The sequence below is a fragment of the Haliotis rubra genome, unplaced genomic scaffold, assembly GCF_003918875.1.
Source record: "Haliotis rubra isolate DU_JTF1 unplaced genomic scaffold, ASM391887v1 Scf236, whole genome shotgun sequence".
NCBI lineage: Eukaryota > Metazoa > Mollusca > Gastropoda > Lepetellida > Haliotidae > Haliotis > Haliotis rubra.
Genome location: NW_025766403.1, coordinates 135,413 through 163,106, shown reverse-complemented (window position 1 = coordinate 163,106; position 27,694 = coordinate 135,413). Strand labels below are relative to the sequence as shown.

General features: G+C 38.2%; 2 protein-coding genes and 1 long non-coding RNA gene across 3 annotated transcripts; 1 reads left to right on the top strand and 2 right to left on the bottom strand.

The window, feature by feature from the left end:
* Positions 1–276: 276 nt before the first annotated feature.
* Positions 277–15,442, bottom strand: LOC124278382. The gene is made up of 5 exons (XM_046714097.1): positions 15,013–15,442; positions 2,745–2,984; positions 1,667–1,826; positions 1,226–1,372; positions 277–593 (listed from the first exon to the last, which is right to left on the bottom strand). The coding sequence occupies exons 1-5, from the start codon at positions 15,358–15,360 to the stop codon at positions 277–279; spliced, it is 1,212 nt and encodes a 403-aa protein (XP_046570053.1). The 5' UTR covers positions 15,361–15,442.
* A 1,909-nt stretch (positions 15,443–17,351) lies between these two features.
* Positions 17,352–25,077, top strand: LOC124278405. Its single transcript, XR_006899081.1, has 2 exons — positions 17,352–17,481; positions 24,832–25,077. It is a non-coding gene; the product is annotated as an uncharacterized LOC124278405 (long non-coding RNA).
* LOC124278402 lies at positions 17,710–19,499 on the bottom strand. The gene is made up of 2 exons (XM_046714115.1): positions 19,380–19,499; positions 17,710–18,231 (listed from the first exon to the last, which is right to left on the bottom strand). Exons 1-2 carry the CDS (start codon positions 19,489–19,491, stop codon positions 17,996–17,998), a joined length of 348 nt encoding a protein of 115 aa, XP_046570071.1. The 5' UTR covers positions 19,492–19,499; the 3' UTR covers positions 17,710–17,995.
* Positions 25,078–27,694: the final 2,617 nt, after the last annotated feature.

The window sequence follows — 27,694 nt, the reverse complement described above, 5'->3', positions numbered from 1 at the left end:
CCCCAAAGCCCCTGACCCGTTGTTAAGATTGAGGGCACACCATTTTCGCAAAAGTTTGGAAAGTGATACCAAACATCGTCTTTAAAAAGAGTACAAATATTATTTTCTTGTATGAATCATAGTTTTTCCATTATCACATTTGCAAAGGGACATGTCAAGATCAGGCATTTTGTGAAGGTTTAAAATGTGATTTCAAACTATTCGCAGATCGATCAATTCAAGGTTCCTCTGACCGCTGGGTCATCACAGCTCATTGATTCAAGTTTTGTATCATCTTCAATTAACAACCTCTAAAATACCTACCCATAGAAAGACAACTGTTATCGATGCGAGGACATAAAACGGTGGATGTTTGAAGAGCTTGGTCACATTCTGATGGGTCTGTGAGTTCTTTTGTAGAAACAAAGCAGCCACAAGTCCCAATATAGCAGGTATCTCAAGCCCTATTGGGGAGCGAATGAAGTTGAATAGATAACCAAACATCCCGATGATGAAGCTAAAGTAGCTGATGATAATTGCGAGAGTTGGGCGAGTGTTGAGATAGTCGACTGTTGCCACGACTCCAGTAGATCGAAGAAGACCAACAGAAAAACCTAGCAACGAAGTAGAAAGGCGTTTATCAAGGTCAAGCAATAGTATACAGAAGCTTCATATCAATATATAACCCTTATTATGAACTGCTTTTGTAGAAGGAGGATAGTAGGAATGTAAGTGGATGGATGCATGTTGAGTACAACTTCTTTTAGTGGCATTTAGAAGCTGTATGATGAAGAGGTTGGTTGTTGGTTTGTTGTTTAACGCCGCACTCAGCAATATTCCTGCTATATGGCGACGGTATGTATATAATCGAGTCTGAACCAGACAATCCAGTGATCATCAGCATGAGCATCGTTCTACGCAATTGGGATACAATGACATGTGGCAACCAAAGTCAGCGACCTTGACCATTCGATCCCGTTAGTCGCCTCTTACGACAAGCATGGGTTACTGAAGATCCGGATCTTCACTGGTAGTATGATGATAGAAAACTTCATATTAAGTGAGCGAGTCATCCAACTAATCTTTTACATACACAACACAAATGTATACTAAGCTCCGTCATCATTTCCAAATACTACTCCTTTGACAACACTCATATTCATTAGATTCAGTAGACCTTCAATATGCCTATTATTACGCCCACAATAGATAGAAGGTTTCACTTGAAAATCGATTAAAAACAGACCTTTCATGATGATGAATGTGGTGACTATCTTAATGTCATCTCTGGTTGTCAATGACGACGAGATACAGGATAAGATGAGTAGAACACTTCCGCCGAAAGCGACCTTGCGGAAGCCGTATCTGATCATAAGCGGGGCACAGAAGGCAGCTGAAATACACAACATACTAGAGACAGGTTCCTCCGCGTGACTGAAAGCGAAATATGAAATATTTAGTTTCTATCTGGAAACACATTTTTCCTTTACAATTACTGGCACAACAGACAGAAATGACGTTGATGGTCATGGTGCATTAAGCTTAGATGGATCATTCCAGTTCTGGCTACAGTGTTTAAAGCGGTGGCTCGCTTTCCCATGTCTATTTCGCTCGCTGATCTATTGATGAACAATAATTATTGAAAAAGAAGCACAAACTATAATCACATATCTCCAACACATTATACCTGCCAGCGCGTTAACCACTATGAATACCATCCCTCCAACTTTACTGGTGAACTGCAGCGGAAAGGTCGTAAAGAAGAGCCCAGCTATGAAGTTCACTACTACGCCAGCAAATATGGGTACGAGAAAAACAATACCCCTCTTACACTTCCTTTCCGAAAACTGAAACAAGAAAAAAAACGAGGTCATCAGGACGCTATGATTCAGTTGCATTTCAATTTTATAACTGAAATTGGTATCATGAAAATATGCATAATATTTTGGTCATGAGTTATGTTAATTTTGGTTAAGGAAGTGAACTTTAGAATGAAACAGCATGTACGACAGTTCAAAGAGAACCCGTCAGCATTGCAGATCAAAATAGCGATTGTGGCCATTGGTCACGATCACAAGTAGTGGTTGTTTAAAAACAATGTGAAGTTCATTGCGTAGTAGTTTCAAATCTAATATTGTTATAAAACATAAAACTGCTCCTCAATCTTTTGATTTTGGACCGAGAAACCCAAATACCATCCTTACAAAACTACGTTACATGGGTAGCCAATTGAATTATGATCTATTCCGTGTTGGTATAAAAGATAACCCAAGTTGTTCTTGTGGAAATCTTTGTGAAAATTCTTATCATTACCTATTTGAGTGTCAATTATATACTGGACAGAGAACATGATGTTTAATCTACGCAGTGTTACCAATATGAATATAAATTATGAGTTACTATTATATGGCAATGCAGATTTGACTTCGCATAAATCAAAACATATTTACAATTGTTCAAACATATATTTGTCAATCAAAAAGATTCTTTTAATTATTGCAGTTGTTCCATTGTTTCCCATCTTTCTGTTCTTTTCTGTCCACCTTGTATAAAGAATGTAAATAGTATTTATGTAAATACTACGGAAAGGGTGTTCTAAGTTGTACAACTTGTACCCAGTCATTTTCTCATTAATAAAATATGTTTTAAAACAAAAACAAAAGAACTACCGGTAAAGTTTTTCGTATTTTGGTATTCATAAGATTGTTATGTATCAAGAGTAATGTTGAGACCTATTGACCTAAAAACAGAACTTCAACTCTTACCGTACGTGGATCGTTTATTGGTTCAATGTAATCATAACCAGGATTGGTTTCAGCAATACATTCATAATCATTTTCGGCTTCCAGTTGGTTTTCTTCCATCGCCTGTTGATAGGCGGAGTCGGGGATGTCGTCAATGTAGTGGTACTCAACAGACGTTGGATTGTTGTGATCAGTTCGGGCATGACTACCAGTATTAGCCATGATTTCCACGTTCACGGTGGGCTTGTTTTCTTGCAGGGTCTTTCAAAATTAATAGAAAAAAAACGTGTGTTAGTGCTTAGCATGTAACCTCTATGAAATGCGGTTTTGCATCCAAAGACGAAATTACGACGATTCAAACACTAGAATTTCTTTTGGAGACAAGTATTATTCACGCCTGAAAACTGTTGTTTGTTTATATCGTGTTGGTTACAGCTCGCCACGATTTATGAAGATGCTTAAAACTGAACCCTATCCATGTGCACGTATAAGGGTTAATCGAAAAGTATATGGCCTCATGGATATTGCTTTCGTTTTCTACATTTGCGTTTTAGAATTCAACCAGAGAATTGGACACATGTGAGAGAGAAACTGCAGAAATATTGGAAAACGGTAGACGATTAGGTGATTAGATTCGGCATAAACAGGGCATGTCGCCAAAGGCAAAGCTAGAGGATATGTATATGTATAATAGTGCATGCCACCCAATAACTGAAACCTTGATATAAGCAACCCGAGTGCCCTGTTAGCAGATTTGGCCGCTGCACCTGTCATTGCCTTAAAATCTAACTTTTCCGTTAAAAGGAACCCAAGGCAGGTATAACCACTGACAACTTCTACAATTTTATACTATGCTGTGCATTTTACCAATCCTCTTTCATGGGCAGTATACACATCATAGGCATCTATACAAGCAAAGAAAATATTAATAGGTATAACACAATATATACATATTTTAGGCGACTTGTCTTAGACTATTTTTCATACATTTGACGCTAAAATATATCCAATTTTGCTATATGGTGCAGAAGTATGGGGTTTTAAAACGTATGATGTTATAGAAACAGTCCATTTGTATGCATGCAGGAAACTTCTGGGCGTGAAAACAGCCACCTCAACTTGTATAGTTGACGGAGAATGTGGATGATATCCATTGTACGTAGAATCAAATGTAAAACTTATTAGATACTGGTTAAAATTTTTACACAGATCACACAGATTGCCAAGAAAATGTTATGATATGATGATATTATATGATAGCCATGGAAAACGGTAACAAATATAAAACACTTGCTATTATCTATCGGCTTCGGCGATGCCTGGCATGAACAAATTGTAGAATCTCATTCTCATTTTGTCTGCTTAGTTAAACAAAGACTTGAAGATATATTCCTTCAAAATTGGTCAGCTAGTCTCTTATTATCTAATAAATGATTTTACTACAAAATGATAAAAGATTCCATATATACAGGACAGTATCTTTCAGATTTGACCATAAGGAAATATAAATCTTCACTGGCGAGATTCCTCTGCTCTGCGCATGATTTAAAGGTTGAAACTGGGAGATACCAAGGAATTAAGAAAGAAAATAGAATCTGTCAAATGTGCAACTTAAACGAGATAGAAGATGAATTTCACTTTACGTGTTTGCCCAGCATATTTATCGTTAAGAAATAGATATATAAAGAAATATTATTATGTACATCCTGTAACTCATAAGTTTATATCATTGATGAATAATTCGAGTAAAACACATTTAGAAAGATTGTTCATAGATATTCACAAAGCTTTTATTCTCAGAAAGAATGTTCTACTACCCACACATGACTAATTAATGTACTACAGGTCTGTGGCCTTTCAGTATGAATAAATAAAGATTGAAGTTTTTGATAAATAAAGTTAAAAGCACGGGGAAGAGTAAGCAACCTTGTTTCAATCCTCGATTCACCCCCAAACCAAGGCGTTGGATACCCATGTAGTCTCACACAGCACTGAACGTCCTTGCACAAGGGTTGTAGGGCACTTAACATATTTCCACCTACACCGACAGCTGCAACCTTGTCCCAGAGAACATCTCTATTGGTACAATCATATGCTTTTGAAGTCAATGACGCCACAAACGTTGCCTTTTGTTGGCTTTACGAGTTTATATAACACGTGAGTGTTTGTACATGGTTTGGTTGATCGTTGTAAAGATTCTTTCAACAGACATAAAGATATGTGTATGAACCAACTTAATGACTTCGGTACTACATATTATAATATTTAACATAGTATTCTTGTAGCCTGTCCCACTGGAAGACAAAGCTGCTCTGTATTTTGATGATAAAACACCTTTAAGAAAAAACATATTTCTTTTGACATTGTATGGGGAAAGTAACAAAGGTCAGCTAATACATGGTCAGCTGATGCTCTGACATTTCTAACACACATGAGTAGCTCTCACCAACATTTTGATGGATGTGGATACATGGACTACACAGAAAATGTCCACTGTGACATGTTCACTTTGAACATGCTTGTCTATGTTCAGCGGCTTAAACTTAATGTGATGGCAGACGAATGTTGGTGAGGACTCCCTACCCCAGTGCAAATGTGTACAGTTGATGACCTTGATTGACTAAACACACCTATATTTCAAGTTTATTGATAAATATCATGACACATAACCCAAGCATTGATTACCAAACACCAGATTCCAACAGGGAAGACCTGCAGACAACCCTCCACCCTGCTAAAAGAGTTGAATTCAAACTCTCTAAAAATATTCTACAGATACACACCCACCCTGTCTGCATAGTGGAAACAAAACAGGCTCTGTCATGACGGGAGGTATTATGTTTTATTTATTTTACATCTTTATAAATTTACTGAAATCATTGATTGATTAAAGTCAAGTGTAATTATTACTTGTCATCTGGAATGTAGTTGACACATAACATTTCTTTCCCCTGTCAAACAGTTTGATACAATTCTCATGAGTTATTCTATTTTAGAACATCATTTATTGTTCACAAAATTCAAATGATCAAAAGTCAGACGTCAAGGAGAAAACAAAGATGACCAATCATGATTGGGTAAACTAATTTGCATAAATTGATCATCAAATGTGTTACTGTAAATATATTTCACAAAGATCTGTATAATAGTATGATAAACAACAAAACTTGGTTACACAACTTGAATGCAAATCTTGTAATCACATTACGATAACACTCTATCTATATATGTATAGCCTTAGAAGACTCCACGCGTTCTGTAACCATGGATTAAGGCGGTTAGAGCCGAGGGCGCGGAACCGGCTCTTCTAACCGAACGCGTCCGAGTCCTCTAACTACATGCACACAAATATTGCTTTTAATAAAATAAAAGAATAATATTTATTTGGTACGCGTCTGTAATTTAATGAATGGACTATAGTTTTTAAGCGCAAAGCAAGATTTGTGGTACGGTCGACTTATGTCATGTACGGCGCGTGCTAATGTGTGTTATATGCTGTATTCTACCTAAAGGCACGTACAGTCGCTATCGTCGTTAAATCAACGCTAATATGTCTTTACCAGTTATCGAAGGTCTTCTTGAGAAAGCGGCCCGATGCTCTTTGATTAATCAGCTTCAGGGGTACATAGGATTTCATTCCGGGCCCTCATCAAGGATGGTTAATGAACCGAGGACGTAAAGCACGTGCTTTTCGGAAATCTCACCTTTACAAACACATGGTCTCCGCGCACATGTCTTTTTGTTACACAGCAGGTATGAGTGGGACCGACAGCGACGATACGTTGATTCCAGCTTCACAGTGTGAGTTTTTGACAATAAGTGAAAACTCTGAAGATGATGAAATTCTATGCACAGCACTGGAAACTGCGGAGGAAAGGGATCTTCTTCAGCAACATTACAGCGATATTAGTGACGTGGAGGAAGAAGTCCACGTGAGTGAGAATGTGTTTGGCGGCGGTAGTGGGAAGCATAGTTATCATGAAAGATTTTCTGTACCGTTGTTGGTTTCTGAAATTGCAGGATTATGCGAGACAAGTGTGCCTCAAAATACCAAACAGAATTTACGTTGGGCCTGTGGTCTTTTTGAAATTCACGTAATCAGAGAATTTTACGAGGGAAACATCCGGTCAGCGTTTAAGTTTAATAGCTCACAAACTCGAGGATCTAAACGACGATGAACTTAATTACTCTCTGTGTCGTTTTGTATGCGAGGTGCGCAAAAGCAATGAATCTGAATATAATCCGAAAACTCTCCGGCAGTTAGTGCTGTTATTGAACATGCATTTGACGAAGTGTGGGCGGGATTTGAAATTCCTGTCGGATAACGTTTTTTTCTCGAACTGCGAAATATATTGGACAGTGTAATGAAAGGAGGATCAGAAACGTGGTATTGGAATTCGTCGCGATTTCAGTGTCTGTTGTCATTAAAAAGTAATAAAAAGTAATTATAGTCGAAATTGTTCTTTTCATTTGAGAAAGTAGTTCCGTCCGGGTTGTAACCGCCACATCGGATGGTTATAGTATGGTCGAAGACAAAGGAAGCGCGCTCTAAAGACATTTAGAAAAGATGCTAGTGAAATGTTGCTTTACCATTACACAGAGTTACGTTAAAAGATACAAAAGACATTAACTGTTTCTTAGTTTCATTAATCATTTAAAGTACAGACAGTACAGAAGTACAGTGAAAAATCATCCAAGCTGTTGTCACGTCACCTGTTTAGTTTGAGGTAGAATATCAACAAAGATAAGCCAATTAAAAGTAAATAATCAATAATGTGTAGAAGAGTTCATGCCATAACTTTAGATCCATAAAACTGCCTTAGCTGAGTAGTCCTGATAGTGTGTGGTGAACTGTAAAGTGTCACTGGACAATCGTCCACATTTCAATCACGCCACTGAACAAAATGTCCGTCATGCGTTTGCGTTTGGTGCTTGGATGACTGCGGCAATATTACTTCTGGAACCAGTGGACGGTCAGTGCCAAAGGTACATAACTTTTGTGTACATACCGCGAAAAAGATGATGCTCCTTTGGAAATGAGGTCACGTAGATTACATAACGTAGAGTACACTGACGTCCTTTAGTACCCACCAAACGTTTAAGGTGTACGGAAGAGCATCTCCTTCACTTAGTTATTACTACTGAATATGTCTATTCATTTAAAAACCCTTTTGGTGACACTGGGTGTACAGTTTTTATTTTATTGTGGTCACGTAGATTACATCCTTAAAAAATCTCGACAACCTTCATCCTGTGAAGCATCATGGTGAGAATTCGGCTGAAATTTAGTGGCTATGAGATTAATATTGTATTGTCCCGCTATAAAACTGTAAATAAGGCATACTATCTAATGAATACATATAATTTAAAAAATAATTATATGGTCATTTTTACGGAAGCGCTGAAGGGACCTGATGAAATATAATTTATATTGAGCGCACAAGTTAGTATGTTGAGCGCACAAGTTAACATCTTGAGCGCACAAGTTAGTATGTTGAGCGCACAAGTTAATATCTTGAGCGCACAGATTAGTATCTTGTGCGCACAATTTAATATCTTGAGCGCACAAGTTAGTATCTTGAGCGCTCAACTTCGTGTTTAGCATTTAATGGCATTAATGGAACGCACGTTTGCTTGACTGATGGCTAAAATGTACAAACTAATATCCTTTTTGGAAGATTTCAAACGATGCAAAGTCGGAGTTAACTATAGGTGTTTATGATGACTTCTAATATTGGTACAACGTATTATGAACACTAGCATAAAGCTTGGATACCTTGTTTTGTGCTACGGCTTTATTATGAATGTATAGTATTACATGACCATGAAAAATGTAAACGTTGAGTGTTATACTTAATTATAAAACTGATGTCTGATGTATTGAGTTTAATTCTGTACAATATCATATAAAAGCAGCCTTATTTATATGTGCCGTATAGCACATGTACCGACTTTATTTCTTACTAAAATACCATGTTCCCCGTTTTACTTCCTCCGTTTCAATCCCTTATGTATACGTATGTGTGTTGTAGTTTATTTAACATGTTTTAACAACACGGGAAGTTGAAGAATAAACACGTCGATGAAGACGGTGTCTTGAGCGAAATTCAACGCCATCCGGGTCCAACACTATTGGCAACGAACGTACACTATCCTGTTTCACGATTAAACCGCATTGGATACATTTTTTATGCATCCAACGATAACCATGTCTTTGTCCAGATCGTGGAAGTTGTCCGCAAAAAAGTCTGTAAGATCAGCGGGCCGCTGGGGTAGCCTCGTGGTCAAAGCGTCCGCTCGTCACGCCGAGACCTGGATTCGATTCCCCATGGGTACAATGTGTGACGTCCATTTCTGGTGTCCCTCTCCGTGATATTGCTGGAATATTGCTGAAAGCGGCGTAAACCGTACTCACTCACTCACTCACTGTAACATCAGCAAATCTGGTATCTGGTGCGAAAGAGGTACATACACCTCAGAATACGCTTCAAGTTGCGTACTATACTATGCCATGATTTTTGACAAGAAGATGTGTTACATGTATATGTTTGTTTTGGAACCAAAGACTGAAATAAACATGAATTAGCTCGCGTTTCCGCTCCCCCGTTGCTTCGACATGAACTGCTTATAGAGTAGTGTATCTCAAGATACTAAGTTGAGCGCTCAACATACTAACGTGTGCGCTCAATATATTAACTTATTGCACACAAGATAACTAACTTGTGCGCTCAAGATGTTAACTTGTGCGCTCAAGATACTAACTTGTGCGCTCAACATACTAACTTATGCGCTCAAGATGTTAATTTGTGCGCTCAAGATACTAACCTGTGCGCTCAATATATTAACTTGTGCACTCAACATACTGACTCGTGCGCTCAAGATAAATTATATTTTATCAAGGTCCCTTCAGCGCTTCCGTACATTTTCATGAGGTAACGTGGATTACACTTTTATGGAGACATCATATTTAACATATATTCTAAAAATTTAAATCATATGAAGATATGTTCTGGGTATGAACAGAAAGGGACCATACCTTTTGTCGAAAATGTAATTTGTTTTGCTCACACTAGATGAATTTACTTTGAAATATTCACTCAAAATGTTATACTATCAGTGGAGACATGCACGTTTTGGTGATTTCGGCTTTGGCTTTGTACCCTGAGTCACACACATGAATAACAGAGTATTAACAATTTCTATATCCGTATACCTACCAAGCCTGTCGCTTAATATAAACATAGAAATAAACAGGTGAATTCAGTAACGTTTGTTAAGATGCGAGCCTTACGTGCGTTTTGAAAGGTGTTTCTTTATATTAATTATACCAGCTGCTGCACTGGAGTTATGACATACTGGTAACAAAAGGGCATTAACTGTTTTAATACACCATTCCCATTATTCATATTCCAAGACAGAACAGCTATAGTAAACATGATGAAAATAAAGTTCCCTGAAATGCCACCTTTGTTTACAAAATTACGATCGAAATTTTAACAAACATTTGGATATTGATTTTCCCCTAACATTTAAATTTAAGTAAAGAAGGAAAGGCTGTTTTTGTTATGTTGTAGGGCAAAAAATGCACCCTTATTCCACGTTATTCATCTTTACATGACTCAGCAGACGTAGATACACTTTCGTGTTCAAGTGAAAGTAGTGCGTAAGGAGGATAAAAGAGCCAAAACTGAAAAAAGGATCAAAGAAAAGTCAAAGGGCGAAACATAAGCTCCGCCCACTCATAAATATTCATGACTATTCTTCACATATTTCACAACATCGAATTTTCATAATTGTTTGTAACTCTTGACGACTCGTCTGAACATCATTGTCAGGCTATTCCGAGCAGCCATGTCGGGCTATTCCGGACAAACGGTGTGCCAAACAAGTTAAGTTGTGAACAAAGAGTCTTTGCTTCGACGCAGTATCGTTTCCTCTTTTCCTCATTGCTCTTACAGAAATTTACAAATTATGAAATATTAAGGAACAGGAACGAGAAATTAGGAAATAGTCCCGTGGATCGATAGCATTTGTAAAGAACGGATTGACGTCAATACAGTGAATTTCTAACAAGGACGTAACTGACTCAAAGTACCTGCCCAAATTCGAAACAAGAAAATCCTTTAAAAAGGCAACGTTGGAGGCACCTGAGTAAATTTTAAAAATTAGTAAGAAGGACTTGAAATAATTTGGGGGTGAAGCTGATTTCAAGAGCATAACAATGACCATACATCCGTCTATTACAGACTTGCTTCTATTAGAGATCAGTACTCGCATCTCCAGTATATGACATTTCATATTACAGGTCTTTGTCATGTCTAACCTTGTCTGGAAATGAAGTACTAGTATTACCATTGAAATTACATGAAATAATTGTTCTTAAACTAACGCAATAAATTCTTCTAAAATGGCTTATGCGTTTCTTTTTTTGAAGAGTGCACTTGATCGATCTCATAACTGATTTGTATGTATGTTCTTTTTAAGGGTTGAACTTACTTATTTCAACATGGACGGTAGTAATAATAACCGAACCGTTGTTGTTTAAAAATATCATATCCACGGTCTTATAGGACCAAGCAAACACGATTATTCAAGCCTAACAAACATTGGCCTTTTGTGGCACGTTTAGTATCATATAACATAGAGTGCAGTCGTTGATTCGCAGAACTGCTGCCCTGCCCCTACTGAGACTACATTGACGGAAATTATTCTACTTCAAATCAGTTCAGGAGGAAGACTGCCACCCAAATCTGAATAAAAAATACTTAATGAATTGTTATGTATTTTTTTTAACAGACTGTAACTAATTCCTCTACTGCCTGTTTCCAATGGTTGACTGCACTAGTAACCTAAACAAAGGCAGCAGGCACAGTGAGGTGTCCCTCTAACATAAACTTCCGTAACTGAAATTTGAGTAATTGATTTAAAAAAAATCTTCTCTTTTCTTCTTGTTTTGATTTATATGTTGTATGTTAAACGACAGTTTTGCTGGAAGGTTCCCTGGAAGCTCTGAAGCGACACGTTCAAAAATACCTGTCACGATCAGCAAGTTGAGAAAATATACGGAAATGGAATTTAATTCGATAATAGCCTCTCGTTCGGTAATACGCAAAACGCCTTGAATGAATTTTTAGTAAATTTGCCCTACCTACAATGTGCGGATGATTTCATAGAAAAGCGAATTTCAAACAGAATTCAAAACTGCGAAGTGCATTTATCTTCGTGATGTACTTGGATATGGTTTCGATATCAAAGTGAGGGTTGTTGAGAAGGGAGTAGCTAACTTAGATTGTCGGCACTTTCTCTAGCCAGATGTGATGCATATATGTACGTTTCACAGTCATTCCCAACGAAACTGCACAATTCAAATTGGAAAGTGCTAAAAATTAAATCACGACATTCCATGAAAGAAGTCTATTTTCCCAAACTACAACATGTGAACGAACATTTTATACTTTTTCAGCACTCAGTGAACAGTATTAAACTCGCAGCACTGGTTTGAAGTAAACACCCAAGTTATTTACGTTCATGGATGACTAGTAGTATCAACATAAACCGTGAGGAAATGAACTCTTTTGTTCTTGATTCAAATATCAAATAAGGAAACAATTAATTCATCTGAAAAACAAACAGAAAGTGTACTCAGTAAAGCATATTTCACACTGTTGACGCCACATGGTACCTGTTCAAAATCCAGAATAGACGGAACTACGCATACCACATTTACATTGTATCACAGATTAAAATCAGAAACTTGAAAATAGAACGTTCCCTTTCACGAAAACGCCATGGAATCACACAAAATGGGAATGAATATATTTTGACTTTAACTGTTAAACACCTTTACCATCTTACAGTTCTACAGCGTGAGGTATATTACGTTGTAACTTAAGACTGATTTTTTATTAAACGCCAAAGATTACAAAAACAGTAAAAAATCTAGAAGTGAAACGTATTCTGGAAACATGGCCTAGACAGTCGTGCAGCATTGAGATATCTACAAGCAGCAATCACACAATGAGACATTGGGATAAAACATTTGTTTACTTTTGGATTCATAATTATTTAGAGTAAGTTAAAGCACAATCTGTAAAGTTTGACAAAACGTACACTTCAATTTCATCAACATATTAAATCGTTTTATCATCTTAATTATTGATTCCGTTAGAAATATTTTTATGAAGTTTACGTAACACATTTAGTCATTTACGTTAGGGTGAAAAAAGGCATGATCGACAATTGAATCCATACAATGAACATTGCTCTGCCGGCATGCAGGCATTCAAACGGGTACTAACACGTGATTTTTTTTGTGTCTTTGGGGTTTCCCGTGTAACGCCATGGACCATTCTAACTGCCAATTAACGTAAAATGCAAAACGTAAATTACATTTTGTTTGTCTGAAGTGATCTTCTGGGTACTACGGTTGTGTTTCTGCGTTGATGCTGTATTAAACTAGAGAACGAAATGTTGTTTCAAAGTAACCAATGGTCCCATAAGGCTTTGCAGCAACGTTACAATATCATCACCGTCACATATGATTATGTCATTAAAAAATCGGTCTTTAAAAACGAACATTACTGGTCTGTGTTCAACTAACCTGTATCTTTCGTAGACATAATATGCTTGCTATCTAAACTATATCATTTCATCCTCTAAATAACACATTTTTTATATTGTAATAGTTTTTAATTTTTAGTTTAGCAATTGATTACATTGCAATTGTGTATGTTTTCACAAGCGTATTTGATGGGGGTTTTCATAAACAGTTCCTGATTGCTTTCAAAACTTATCTACATTTGACTCGTGGTAGCGGTGGCCATCTTAAAGAGGCAGCTTTTATTGACCGGTCCGTCACTAAACGACACCAGAAAAACCGTACCCCCTACCCATGTATGCCAATGCATGTTAAGCATTTGTTTAATGACTGGTTAGCTTCCTTGCTTTTCATGTTTCCTATACTTTCCTTATTATTATCAATGTATTTATAGATCAAGAGGCTTTTTGGTTTCACAAATCGCATCCTGCAAACTCGCCGACTGCAGTTGTGCAGTTTCGTTGTAGAATGACTGTTCAGTTTTGCTGAAAGAAGATACTGTTGGAAGGCGACTCAGGTTCAGTGTTATACAGTTTAGTTACGTGGTAACACTTTCCGTACAATGTATACTATTTTTTGAGTAAGTGAGTTTGGTTTAACGCCGCTTTTAGCAATATTCCAGCAATATCAGCAGGGGACGATCCATTACAGTGTAGAACCGACCGATACACAAAGCCAGCTGACGGCCAGGCAACGAGACGGTTAAAACGGTAGCCTGGGAAACGAGACACAAGAACCACACCTGCACCACGTGAAATGGTATCTTCCCATAAGACCGACCTCCCAAAAGACAGACCACTTAAAACAACACATTTTATGGTTGGTTGCATAAGGCTTAATTAAGCTGTACCCTGGATAATAATGGTATGTGCCCAGATAAAAAAGACAACATTAGGTATTAACTATAGTGGCACTGGTAGGGAACTTGATTACAGTGAGAGTGGAGTCTTTGTGATTTTTGCGACAGAAACATTATAATTTATGAGTCTTTGCAATGATATGTGTAATGATAAGATAAATGGTAATTATAGCTTTAGTTTGTGGTATTAAAGACTATAATAAGGTGTAAAAAACTTGGAGTCAGCCTTGTGTGCAGACTCTTTCCGTGTTGCCACAACCCCTAGGGTACAGTTCATAACCCTGTGCACTTAAAAGAACCCACGAATCCGCTGGTATATGACCAGATGGTGGCCACACGAATACGTGCAAAATATAGTTTAATGTCGTCATTCGTTTATAAGTTGGGCACCAATGACGTCATTTACAAAGGGACATAAGCTATGGTGTTTTATTGTGGTCATAGAACTCTCATTAAATGTGCAAAATATGAATCGATATAATGCAAAAAGTAATTAGTTTCTAATGATAGCTGTACTGTTTTAACTATGAGAATGTGAGGTCCATTTCTGGTGTCCCCCGCCTTGATATTGCTAGAATAATGCTAAAAGCGTCGTAAATTAAAGTCAATCAATCAATCGATCAATCAATCAAATTGGCTATGAGGCTGCTTGACAAACACTTTTTATGCTGAAAAAGTGCAAGACGAAAAGGTTAATTATCGTGTAAAGTCGCCCTTTAAGGCCATTGTAGGTTTAAGGGCACAACATGCGTGTGTGCAATATTCTTCCATTCGACCTACTTCTATCAATGAATTATCTGTCTCTGCAGCCTAAAGACAAACAGGTCACTTACCGATGTTTTCTCTTCTGCGTCTATCTCTTCCATAGAATCAGTTTTAGGAATTATTTCATCTTCACCCGACTGGCCAGACGTGGCAGCATAGAGTTCATTTACAGAATAATGAGTTGGGGTAGCAGAATGTTGTCCATCAGATTTAACAATTGGGTTGGCTTCTTCATCGGATGTACGATGACTTGGATCAGGGATGTAGCCATGCTTGGGTTCACGGTGGCTAGAACCAGTATTGAAGCCTTCCTTGAATTTATCATGACTAGTACCAGGGCGTTTTACAGAATCGAGACTCAAGAGCTCAACACCAGACTCAAGATGTGAAGATTGTAGGTTGATATCCACTGACATGTTAAATTTTAAAATGTGTCGAAAACACAGAAGGTATGACCACACGGTATTGCGTGAAACACTAAATGACGCGAGCGTTGTATAAACGTAAACGATTTTGTCCGCCCCAAAAATAATTCCGTATGAAAAGGAAGTATTGTTATTTTGTGAATTGCAAATGAAAGCAATGCCGGTTTCATAAAAGTAAATGTCTGATTTTGAGAAGTATTACTCATGGAAGTTTCCACATCTCCGACGTTGTGACTGGGCTGACTGGGGCATGCTCTACTGCTGACATGCAGCTGTCATAAACCAGACATACCTTTGGTGACTAGGTGCTTTCGTCACTCATTTTCGGGGATGCATTCAAAACCCATTGCCCATTGGTCACACTGTCGCCATGTCACATTGTAGTGCTTTGAATAATATTTTCTTACTCAATCAAAGGGCGAAATGCGACATAGCGACAGAGGATTGAATGGCTCACCGAAAACGAGTGACTCGAAAACACCAACAGTATGTCTAGCATATAACAGCTGCATGTCAAGGGCAAAATGTATCGCCCCATTTAAGATGTGTAATATACGCGACAATGCGACATAATGAATATGTCGCATTGTCGCGTTGTCGCCCCTTTTGATTAATGATACGCTTTTGTAGTAAACTGATTAGTCTAATTATGTGTAGAAATAGATATGCCTTTTTCAGACTCCAATGGTCTGTTGTCATCTCCAATGATAATAAAAACGAAGTTGTAATGACAATGTGGGTTGCTTTTATTTAACTTGCTACTTCATACAAATCTTTCATCGTTATTGGGAAATTATTTTATAGTATGTTAATGTCGGTGTCGTATTTAGCCAGCCAAACGTGTTTTCGCAGAAAGACAAATTCTTTGCGTTTCTATTCAGGGTATTGTATGTGCGTCGGTGCGAGACAGACCGAACTCTCTCAGAGGCCAAAACTGTCGAGCATGGTCAACCATCCAAGGTTTGGTTTCTTGTTTTACAGCGCACTCAGCAGTAAATAATCGAGACTGGACCAGACAATCCAGTGATCAACAGCATCAGTATCGATCTACTCAGGATGATCGTTGTCTTTGAAATGCAGTGTAGTCATATTGTATTCGTAAGATCACGTGGATCAAGTGAAAACGTGAGGAAATTTTAAACTAAAAAACCTTTATATCCTAATAATTCCCACGAAAACATATATTTCTTCTTGCAAGTACATGACTGTGTACCAGTGTATAGCAAATATATAAGCTCCAAATACACTACCATTCATCATCAGAGCCGTAATCATCAACACCATCATCATACCATCAGCATCACTATCATTATCATAGATTTATCATCATCATCACCATAGCCGTTATCATCACAGCCGTAATCATCAACACCATCATCATACCACCCGCATCACTATCATCATCATCATCATCATCATCATCATCATATCCGTTATCAACACTATCATCAGAGCTGTAAAGATCAATATCATCATACCTATAGTATCACTATCATGATTTATCACCATCATCATCATAGCCGTTATCATCACCATCATCATAACTGTAATCGTCATACCTTTAGCAGTGTATGAAATAAGGCTCGCCCGACCGCCCGAGACGGGCTAGATTTCTGCCGGACGGTCTAATTTTATAGCCAGCCAGCCCAAAGGACGGGTGAAAAAAAATATTCAGATAACGTGTCCACTGACACTGTCTATTTAGTATTGAAGAAGGACTGGTTGAATCTCTCCTGGGCTGGTAAGTTTTTGAAGTTACTAGCCCAGATGTCTGGCTGGGTTTTTGGCTTATTTCATACACTGCCTTTAGCATGACTATCATCTTCATAGATATATTATCAACATCATCATACCTTATCATAGCAGTTATCCAATAGTAACTTCGCTTGTAACTGGGTACAATGTGTGAAGCCCATTTCTGGTGTCCACCGCCGTGATATTGCTGGAATATTGCTAAAAGCGGCGTAAAACCACACTCACTCACTCAATCTCTTGTAACTGTCTTCATTAAGCATTCAGCAATTTATCCTAGATGTCCGACATAGACATTCAAGCAGACTGTTATATACCCTTAAAAAGTAGGGGAACCTGAACTTTCAATTTGTATAGGAAGTAGCGTTTACAAACTTTCCAAAGACAGACATCTTATGAACGCTGCACCATATCGCTTTATCACCCCACTAAACACAACGCTTGTGGTGCACGTGCACAACGCAGTAGCCTCATACACGTGCATGGGATGTCATTCTTGACTTTGACGGTTTTCAAGATGGTCGATAAATGAATGTAGACCATTAATTTTTACAATCATCTTGCATCACTCAGTTGTTAGTGTTTGTTTCTAGCCGGGTGTTTTGTTTGTTTTCGTTTTTTGAAAATGAAAAAAGTACACATGCAAATTTCACATCATACACCAATCATCTTTCAAGTGCGATTACTGTGCAAACAACTACAACTATGGCCAGAAGGAAGTGCAAGTGGTGATGCACTCTCGAAACATTCATTACTTTCATATCAACATTGATTGACTGCGATATATCTCCCATTTTGTTCAATCGTATATTTAAAATGAAGTTCCCCTACTTTTTTTTAAGTGTGTATCTAAATCGACGCATGCAACAGACGATTATTGGGCCCCACTAGTGTCTCCTTTGCCGAGGCCGTCGCCAAGTTCGTCGCCTGTGTCGTCGGCGATGTCCTCCCCGCCCATCACAAAAGCCTGGGCCACAGGTTCATCACTGAGAGGTGGCCAGCGTTTTATCAACACCCACGCAATGATGGCTTCAACTCCGGCAATAATCAGGGACACGCCAGCAAAATACAAGGCTCCATTTACTGACGACGTTTCTTGTAAGATTTTAGCTAAAATGGCAAGAACAAACAATGCATGATGGACATGACAGTGATCTGAAATTATACGGTATTACCTCATTAAAAGCCTGTACGATCATGGGTAATTTAAAATCAATATGTGTGCGTTTACTGTTTAACGCGGTATTATTACAGAATATATACTCTTAAAAGAGTAGGGGAACCTGAACTTTCAATTTGGATAGGAAGTATAAGCGTTAACAACCTTTTCAAAGACAGACATCTTATGAACGCGCAACCATATCTCTTTGCCACCACCTCTAACTACAACGCATGGGATGCACGTGCACAACGCAGTAGCCCCATACACGTGCATCGGGTGTCATTCTTGATTTTGACGGTAGACCATTAATTTTGGCAATCATCTTGCATCACATAGCTCTGTTGTTAGTGTTTGTTTCCAGCCGTTTTTTTTTTGTTGTTGTTTTGGGGGGGGGGTGGGGGTGGGAGAGGGTTAAATGAAAATCATACACATGCAACATTGATTTGCATCGATATATATCCCAATTTTTTCAATCGTTAATCAAAATGAAGTTCCCCTACTTTTTTGAAGAGTATATATCACGGGTTGTACATAATAGTCTGGAGATAATGACACACACGTAGTGATTAAAGTGAGGCGCAAACTACAGAGTTAAACACTTTGTTAGATAATAGCCCGTTACCTTACAGTTTGTTTGTGTGTTTGTTGTTTACACGTATATGTTGTCGGGAGGCTAAAAGTGAGGCGCTAACCCGGACCACCCTGGCGCCTGAACACGCATCACAGAATGAATTTAAAAGTCGGTTTTCAGTTGGTCATAATATTTTGTCACCAGAACGAAATACCTTACAGTTTGTTTGTGTGTTTGTTGTTTAACTCCACACTCAGCAAATAATCGATTCTGGACCAGACAATCCCGTGATCAACAGTACGAGCATCGATCTACGCAATTACGATACGATGACATGTCTCAACCAAGTCAGCAAGCATGACCACCCAAACCAGTTAGTTGCCTCTTACGACAAGCATGGGTTGCTGAAGACCAATTCTTACCCGGATATTCACGGGTAAAAACCTTACAACACCAATACCTGTACTCCATTTCCTTTACAAAGGCATAACGTTATCGAACATCAGATCCAGCAGTACAACATACCCATGCTAGAACCGCCTACAAGTCCTCCCATCTCTTCGAAGCAGCCCAGTATTGGTAAGGAAAGCTTCAAATTGCTTCTTCCCGTGGTGTGGACTAATGCTAAAGGCATCATTACTTGAGCGAACGCTGTAATTTCAATACAAATCATAAGTCTGTAATGTGCCACCATCCCAGCGATTGCATTCCGACAACATGCATGACTACATAACATGTATATATATATCACTCAAAGTTTACAAAAGAACGACTTTTAATATTGTCTATATGGCATCCAAACGAAAAGGATTGAAATAACAAGTACACATTGATCAAATGACCAAACTCCTTTAGGAGCACAATTTCATGATTATTGGGTTGATTTGTTGGTTTGTTGTTTAATGCCGCACTCAGCAATATTTCAGCTATATGAAGGCGGTCTGTATTAATCGAGGCTGGACCAAACAATCCAATGATTGACACAATCGGCATCGATCAACGCAACTTAGTTAGTTTCCTCTTTCCTCATTGCTGTTACAGAAATTTGCAAATTATGAAATATTAAGGAACAGGAACGAGGAAGAGGAAATAGTCCCTGAATCGATAGCATTTGTAAAGAACGGATTGACGTCAATACAGTGAATTTCTAACAAGGACGTAACTGACTCAAAGTACCTCCCCAAATTCGAAACAAGAAAATCTTTTAAAAAGGCAACGTTGGAGGCACCTGAGTAAATTTAAAAAATTAGTAAGAAGGACTTGAAATGATTTGGGGGGTGAAGCTGATTTCAAGAGCATCACAATGACCATACATCCCTCCATTACAGACTTGCTTCTATTAGAGATCAGTACTCGCATCTCCAGTATATGACATTTCATATTACAGGTCTTTGTCATGTCTAACCTTGTCTGGAAATGAAGTACTAGTATTACCATTGAAATTACATGAAATAATTGTTCTTAAACTAACGCAATAAATTCTTCTAAAATGGCTTATGCGTTTCTTTTTTTGAAGAGTGCACTTGATCGATCTCATAACTGATTTGTATGTATGTTCTTTTTGAGGGGTTGAACTTACTTATTTCAACATGGACGGTAGTATTAATAACCGAACCGTTGTTGTTTAAAAATATCATATTCACGGTCTTATAGGACCAAGCAAACACGATTATTCAAGACTAACAAACATTTGGCCTTTTGTGGCACGTTTAGTATCGGATAACATAGAGTGCTATCGTTGATTCGCAGAACTGCTGCCCTGCCCCTACTGAGACTACATTGACGGAAATTATTCTACTTCAAATCAGTTCAGGAGGAAGACTGCCACCCAAATCTGAATAAAAAATACTTAAACAGACAGTAACTAGTCCCTCTGTCTGCCTGTTTACAATGGTTTACTGCACTTGTAACCAAAACAAAGGCAGCAGGCACAGTGAGGTGTCCCTCTAACATAAACTTCCGTAACTGAAATTTGAGTAATTGATTTAAAAAAAATCTTCTCTTTTATTCTTGTCTTGATTTATATGTTGTATGTTAAACGACAGTTTTGCTGGAAGGTTCCCTGGAAGCTCTGAAGCTACACGCTCAAAAAAACCTGTCACGATCAGCAAGTTGAGAAAATATACGGAAATGGAATTTAATTCGATAATAGCCTCTCGTTCGGTAATACGCAAAACGCCTTGAATGGTGATTTAGTAATATGTCAAAACTAGCGAGATTTATGATGCATGTACTTCTTAGTAAGTTTGTCCTACCTACAATGTGCGGATGATTTCATAGAAAAGCGAATTTCAAACAGAATTCAAAACTGCGAAGTGCATTTATCTTCGTGATGTACTTGGATATGGTTTCGATATGAAAGTGAGGGTTGTTGAGAAGGGAGTAGCTAACTTAGATTGTCGGCACATTCTCTAGCCAGATGTGATGCATATATGTACGTTTCACAGTCATTCCCAACGAAACTGCACAATTCAAATTGGAAAGTGCTAAAAATTAAATCACGACATTCCATGAAAGAAGTCTATTTTCCCAAACTACAACATGTGAACGAACATTTTATACTTTTTCAGCACTCAGTGAACAAACTTGCAGCACTGGTTTGAAGTAAGGTAGCCATAAACACCCAAGTTTTTTTACGTTCATGGATGACTAGTAGTATCAACTTAAACCGTGAGGAAATGATCTCTTTTGTTCTTGATTCAAATATCAAATAAGGAAACAATTAATTCATCTGAAAAACAAACAGAAAGTGTACTCAGTCAAGCATATTTCACACTTTTGACGCCACAGGGTACCTGTTCAAAATCCAGAATAGACGGAACCACGCAGACCACATTTACATTGTATCACAGATTAAAATCAGAAACTTGAAAATAGAACGTTCCCTTTCATGAAAACGCCATGGAATCACACAAAATTGGAATGAATATATTTTGACTTTAACTGTTAAACACCTTTTCCATCTTACAGTTCTACAGCGTGACGTATATTACGTTGTAACTTACGTTCTTGTTAAATCCAAAGACTGATTTTATATTAAACGCCAAAGATGACAAAAACAGTAAAAATCTTAGAAGTGAAACGTATTCTGGAAACATGGCCTAGACAGTCGTGCAACATTGAGATATCTACAAGCAGCAATCACACAATGAGACATTGGGATAAAACATTTGTTTACTTTTGGATCTATCCTTATTTAGAGTAAGTTAAATAACAATCTGGAAAGTTTGACAAAACGTACACTTCAATTTCATCAACATATTAAATCGTTTTATCATCTTAATTAATGATTCTGGTATATGTTCTCTGAGTCAATCAATCGATCAATCAATCAATTTGGCTATGAGGCTGCTTGACAAACACTTTTTATGCTGAAAAAGTGCAAGACAAAAAGGTTAATTATCGTGTAAAGTTGCCCTTTAAGACCATTGTAGGTTTAAGGGCACAACATGCGCGTGTGCAATATTCTTCCATTCGACCTACTTCTATCAATGAATTATCTGTCTCCGCAGCCTAAAGGCAAACAGGTCACTTACCGATGTTTTCTCTTCTGCGTCTATCTCTTCCATAGAATCAGTTTTAGGAATTATTTCATCTTCACCCGACTGGCCAGACGTGGCAGCATAGAGTTCATTTACAGAATAATGAGTTGGGGTAGCAGAATGCTGTCCATCAGATTTAACAATTGGGTTGGTTTCTTCATCGGATGTACGATGACTTGGATCAGGGATGTAGCCATGCTTGGGTTCGCGGTGGCTAGAACCAGTGATGAAGCCTTCCTTGAATTTATCATGACTAGTACCAGGGCTTTTTACAGAATCGAGACTTGAGAGCACAACACCAGACTCAAGATGTGAAGATTGTAGGCTGATATCCACTGACATGTCAAATTATAAAATGTGTCGAAACACAGAAGGTATGACCACACAGTATTGCGTGAAACACTAAATGACGCGAGCGTTGTATAAACGTAAACGATTTTGTCCCCCCAAAAAATAATTCCGTATGAAAAGGAATTATTGTTACTTTGTTTCCAAGTGGATTGCATTTGAAAGCAATGCCGGTTTCATAAAAGTAAATGCCTGATTTTGAGAAGTATTACTCATTGAAGTTTTCACATTTCCGACGTCGTTACTGGGCTGACTGGGACATACTCTACTGCTGACATGCAGCTGTCATAAGCCAGGCATACCTTTGGTGACTAGGTGCTTTCGTCACTCATTTCTGGTGATGCATTCAAAACCCATTGGCCATTTGTCACACTGTCGCCATGTCACATTGTAGTGCTTTGAATAATATTTTCTTACTCAATCAAAGGGCGACATAGCGACAGAGGATTGAATGGCTCACCGAAAACGAGTGACTCGAAAGCACCAACAGTATGTCTAGCATATAACAGCTGCATGTCAAGGGCAAAATGTATCGCCCCATTCAAGATGTGTAAAATACGCGACAATGCGACATAATGAATATGTCGCATTGTCGCGTTGTCGCCCTTTTTGATTAATGATACGCTTTTGTAGTAAACTGATAAGTCTAATCATATGTAGAAATAGATATGCCTTTTTCAGACTCCAGTGGTCTGTTGTCATCTCCAATGATAATGAAAACGAAGTTGTAATGACAATGTGGGTTGCTTTTTTTTCACTTGCTACTTCATACAAATCTTTCATCGTTATTGGGAAATTATTTTATAGTCGTATTTAGCCAGCCAAACGTGTTTTTGCAGAAAGATAAATTCTTTGCGTTTCTATTCAAGGGCCAAAACTGTCGAGCATGGTCAACCATCCAAGGTTTGGTTTCTTGTTTTACGGCGCACTCAGCAATATTCCAGCTATATGGCGGCAGTCTGTAAATAATGGAGACTGGACCAGACAATCCAGTGATCAACAGCATCAGTATCGATCTACTCAGGATGATCGTTGTCTTTGAAATGCAGTGTATATTGTATTCGTAAGATCACGTGGATCAAGTGAAAACGTGAGGAAATTTTAAACTAAAAAACCTTTATATCCTAATAATTCCCACGAAAAACATATTTCTTCATGCAAGTACATGACTGTGTACCAGTGTATAGCAAATATATAAGCTCCAAATACACTACCATTCATCATCAGATCCGTAATCATCAACACCATCATCATACCATCAGCATCACTATCATTATCATAGATTTATCATCATCATCACCATAGCCGTTATCATCACCATCATCACAGCCGTAATCATCATCATCATCATACCACCCGCATCACTATCATCATCATCATCATCATATCCGTTATCAACACTATCATCAGAGCTGTAAAGATCAATATCATCATACCTTTAGCTTCACTATCATGATTTATCACCATCATCATAATAGCCGTTATCATCACCATCATCATACCACCCGCATCACTATCATCATAACTGTAATCACCATACCTTTAGCAGTGTATGAAATAAGGCCCGCCCGACCACCCGAGACGGGCTAGATTTTGCCGGACGGTCTAAGTTTATAGCTAGCCAGCCCGATGGACGGGTGAAAAGAAATATTCAGATAACGTGTCCACTGACACTGTCTATTTAGTATTTAAGAAGGACTGATTGAATCTCTCCTGGGCTGGTAAGTTTTTGAAGTTACTAGCCCAGATGTCTGGCTGGGTTTTTGGTTTACATCATACACTGCCTTTAGCATGACTATAATCTTCATAGATTTATGAACATCATCATACCTTATCATAGCAGTTATCCAATAGTAACTTCTCTTGTAACTGGGTACAATGTGTGAAGCCTATTTCTGGTGTCCCCCGCCGTGATATTGCTGGAATATTGCTAAAAGCGGCGTAAAACCACACTCACTCACTCAATCTCTTGTAACTGTCTTCATTAAGCATTCAGCAATTTATCCTAGATGTCCGACATAGACATTCAAGCAGACTTATTATATACTCTTAAAAAGTAGGAGAACCTGAACTTTCAATCTGGATAGAAAATAGCGTTAACAAACTTTTCAAAGACAGACATCTTATAAACGCACCACCATTTCGCTTTATCACCCCACTAAACACAACGCTTGTGGTGCACGCAGTAGCCCCATACACGTGCATGGGGTGTCATTCTTGATTTTGACGGTTTTCAAGATGGTCGATAAATGACAGTAGACCATTAATTTTTACAATCATCTTGCATCACACAGTTGTTAGTGTTTGTTTCTATCCGGGTTATTTTTGTTTTGTTTTTTTTTAAAATGAAAAAAGTACACATGCAAATTTCACGTCATGCACCAATAATCTTTCAAGTGCGATTACTGTACCAACAACTACAACTATGGCTATAGGGAAGTGCAAGTGGTGATGCACTCTCGAAACATTCATTACTATCATATCAGACCGCCTCCGTGGTGTAGTGGTTAGAGCGTCCGCCCGGATTGCGGAAGGTCGCGGGTCCGATCCCCGACCGCGTCATACCAAAAGACGTTAAAATATGTTACGTGTTGGTCCCTGCCTGGCGCTTGGCATTAATGGGTACAACAAGGACTGGTATAATGTGTCTGAGTGGGGTATTCATGCTCCACTTCACTCAGTGGGCTAGCACTATAAAACCAGATTCAGTCTGGGAAAGTACAAGCAGATGCACATACACATACACACGCATGCACGTCGTCATATGAGCGAAATATTCTCAAGCACGACGTTAAACCCAATTCCACCACCGACACTATCACATCAACATTGATTGACTCCGATATATCTCCCATTTTGATCAATCGTAAATTTAAAATGAAGTTCCCCTACTTTTTTTTAAGTGTATATCTAAATCGACGCATGAACAGACGATTATTGGGCCCCACTAGTGTCTCCATTGCCGAGGCCGTCGCCAACTTCGTCGCCTGTGTCGTCGGCGATGTCCTTCCGGCCCATCACAAAAGCCTGGGCCACAGGTTCATCACTGAGAGGTGGCCAGCGTTTTATCAACACCCACGCAATGATGGCTCCAACTCCGGCAATAATCAGGGACACGCCAGCAAAATACAAGGCTCCATTTACTGACGACGTTTCTTGTAAGATTTTAGCTTAAATGGCAAGAACAAACCATGCATGATCTACATGACAGTGATCTGAAATTATACGGTATTACCTCATTGAAAGCCTGTACGATCATGGGTAATTGAAAATCAAGATGTGTGCGTTGACTGTTTAACGCGGTATAATTACAGAATATATACTCTGAGTAGGGGAACCTGAACTTTCAATTTGGATAGGAAGTATAAGCGTTAACAAACTTTTCAAAGACAGACATATTACGAACGCACCACCATATCTCTTTGCCACCACCTCTAAACACAACGCATGGGATGCACGTGCACAACGCAGTAGCCCCATACACGTGCATCGGGTGTCATTCTTGATGTTGACGGTAGACCATTAATTTTGGCAATGATCTTGCATCACATAGTTCTGTTGTTAGTGTTTGTTTCCAGCCGTTTTTGGTTTTTGTTGTTGTTGTTTTTTGGGAGGGTCGGGGGTGGGGGTGGGAGGGTTAATTGAAAATCATACACATGCAACATATATTTGCATCGATATATATCCCAATTTTTTCAATTGTAAATCAAAAATGAAGTTCCCTTACTTTTTTGAAGAGTGTATATCAAGGGTTGTACATAATAGTCTGGACCTGACGCAGCAGTGATTGAAGTGAGGCGCAAACTACAGAGTTAAACACTTTGTTAGATAATAGCCCGTTACTACACGTATATGTTGTTGGGAGGCTAATTCTAACCCGGATCACCCAGGGCAAGCATGACCACCCAAACCAGTTAGTTGCCTCTTACGACAAGCATGGGTTGCTGAAGACCAATTCTTACCCGGATCTTCACGGGTAAAATACCTTACAACACCAATACCTGTACTCCATTTCCTTTACAAAGGCATAACGTTATCGAACATCAGACCCAGCAGTACAACATACCAATGCTAGAACCGCCTACAAGTCCTCCCACCTCTTCAAAGCAGCCCAGTATTGGTAAGTAAAGCTTCAATTGCTTCTTCCCGTGGTGTGGACTAATGCTAAAGGCATCATTACTTGAGCGAACGCTGTAATTTGAATACAAATCATAAGTCACCACCCCCAGCTTGCATTCCGACAACATGCATGACTACACAACATGTATATATATATATATATATATATATATATATATATATATATATATATATATATATATATATATATATTGCATAGATAAATAAAACAGAATGCCTTTTTCTCCAACATGTTTCGTTCTTTACTCTTCAGGGAGATTGTAGCGGTTACAGTATGACGTCATTACATATATATTGTGACGTCATAATAGGGACAACATTCTAGAGCGACAAGGTCACAGCTTGCAATGGTTTAACATTGGTTTGTACTTGTCTATGAAGTAGTGTTCTTTTTAAAATTCGTTTTACTTTGTCCGAATTTTGAACTTGATAAAAGGAAATATTGTAAATTTAACATCGTTTCCTTTCGCACAGACATCTAGATGTTCACTCAGTGGGATACATCGGGTTTCAGGACACTTTATTTGTTGTTTGTGGACACGAACCCAGGCTCTTAAATTTTCTGATTAACCAATATACTGTTCATTACAGCCTGTGCATGTTATGACATATATTATGTTTTTTGCAAGAGCAGTCAAAATTCTGTTTTACATAGAATTCTCCATGTCTCGTGAAAGTTACAGAGTGTCCTTCAACAATATGTCGACACGTTCCACAGTTACCTCTGTTGCATCTAGACACAGTAGGATTTGATAAATTCTGTTTCTTTAAAATAAATTTGGCTTTTGTTTAGTATCTTTTTAAGATTCT

Coding starts and splice junctions, on each gene's coding strand:
- LOC124278382 (XM_046714097.1), bottom strand. CDS start 15,360: ATGTCAGTGGATATCAACCTACAATCTTCACATCTTGAGTCTGGTGTT. Junction 1,827..2,744: donor CAATAAACGATCCACGTACG/GTAAGAGTTGAA, acceptor TTCTTGTTTCAG/TTTTCGGAAAGGAAGTGTAA. Junction 594..1,225: donor CACATTCATCATCATGAAAG/GTCTGTTTTTAA, acceptor CTTCGTTGCTAG/GTTTTTCTGTTGGTCTTCTT.
- LOC124278402 (XM_046714115.1), bottom strand. CDS start 19,491: ATGATGCCTTTAGCATTAGTCCACACCACGGGAAGAAGCAATTTGAAG. Junction 18,232..19,379: donor TGTAGGCGGTTCTAGCATGG/GTATGTTGTACT, acceptor TTGCCATTTTAG/CTAAAATCTTACAAGAAACG.